General features: G+C 41.6%; 1 protein-coding gene across 1 annotated transcript in view; it reads right to left on the reverse strand.

Moving 5' to 3' along the window:
* The window catches only part of LOC119588244 (cytochrome P450 2L1-like), a 14,472-nt gene that overhangs the window by 13,514 nt on the left and 429 nt on the right, over positions 1 to 529 (reverse strand). Inside the window, exon 3 of the mRNA XM_037936940.1 lies at positions 191 to 272. Coding sequence (XP_037792868.1) covers positions 191 to 272 — 82 coding nt within the window. The remainder of the gene's footprint in view (positions 1 to 190; positions 273 to 529) is intronic.

The raw sequence follows: 529 nt of genomic DNA on the forward strand, positions 1-529 counted from the left end.
TTTAACTTTGAGCTATGGCGCAGTTGGAGAAGAGGATCTCTGCACTGGCCTCATCTTAATACATAATTACAGAGGGTGGTGATGCTTCAGAGAGTCCATAGATCGGCATCAAGGGTCTACAGCAGGGCTCCATTCTTTGTTAGAGATAGAAAGATAGAGAGTCAGATATCCTTCTAAGTGACGTAGTTACCAAAGATCAAAGCTATTGGCTTCGTGAGCTAGAGACCAGTAAACTAAGGCACATAACTGGAAGCCAGTGAGACCGCTAAAATCTGCCAACACATATAGTAGAGCGTTGAATGTTATCTGTACACACGTGGCTGAGTGATTGCTGGACGTTGACTTTGAATGTCCCAAGTCTCCCTATCTCTACCGATATATATCAATAACGCATTTGTCATATGGCTGTGCAATCACTATCTTACTACTTCCGAACGGTAAAATAAGAAAGTGTCATCATCATAAGCCATGAGACTGGAACAAAATATAAAATGAAGTCAATATATCTGGACTTTGGGAAAGTGGGAAG

This window comes from Penaeus monodon, chromosome 23 (assembly GCF_015228065.2).
Source record: "Penaeus monodon isolate SGIC_2016 chromosome 23, NSTDA_Pmon_1, whole genome shotgun sequence".
Lineage (NCBI taxonomy): Eukaryota > Metazoa > Arthropoda > Malacostraca > Decapoda > Penaeidae > Penaeus > Penaeus monodon.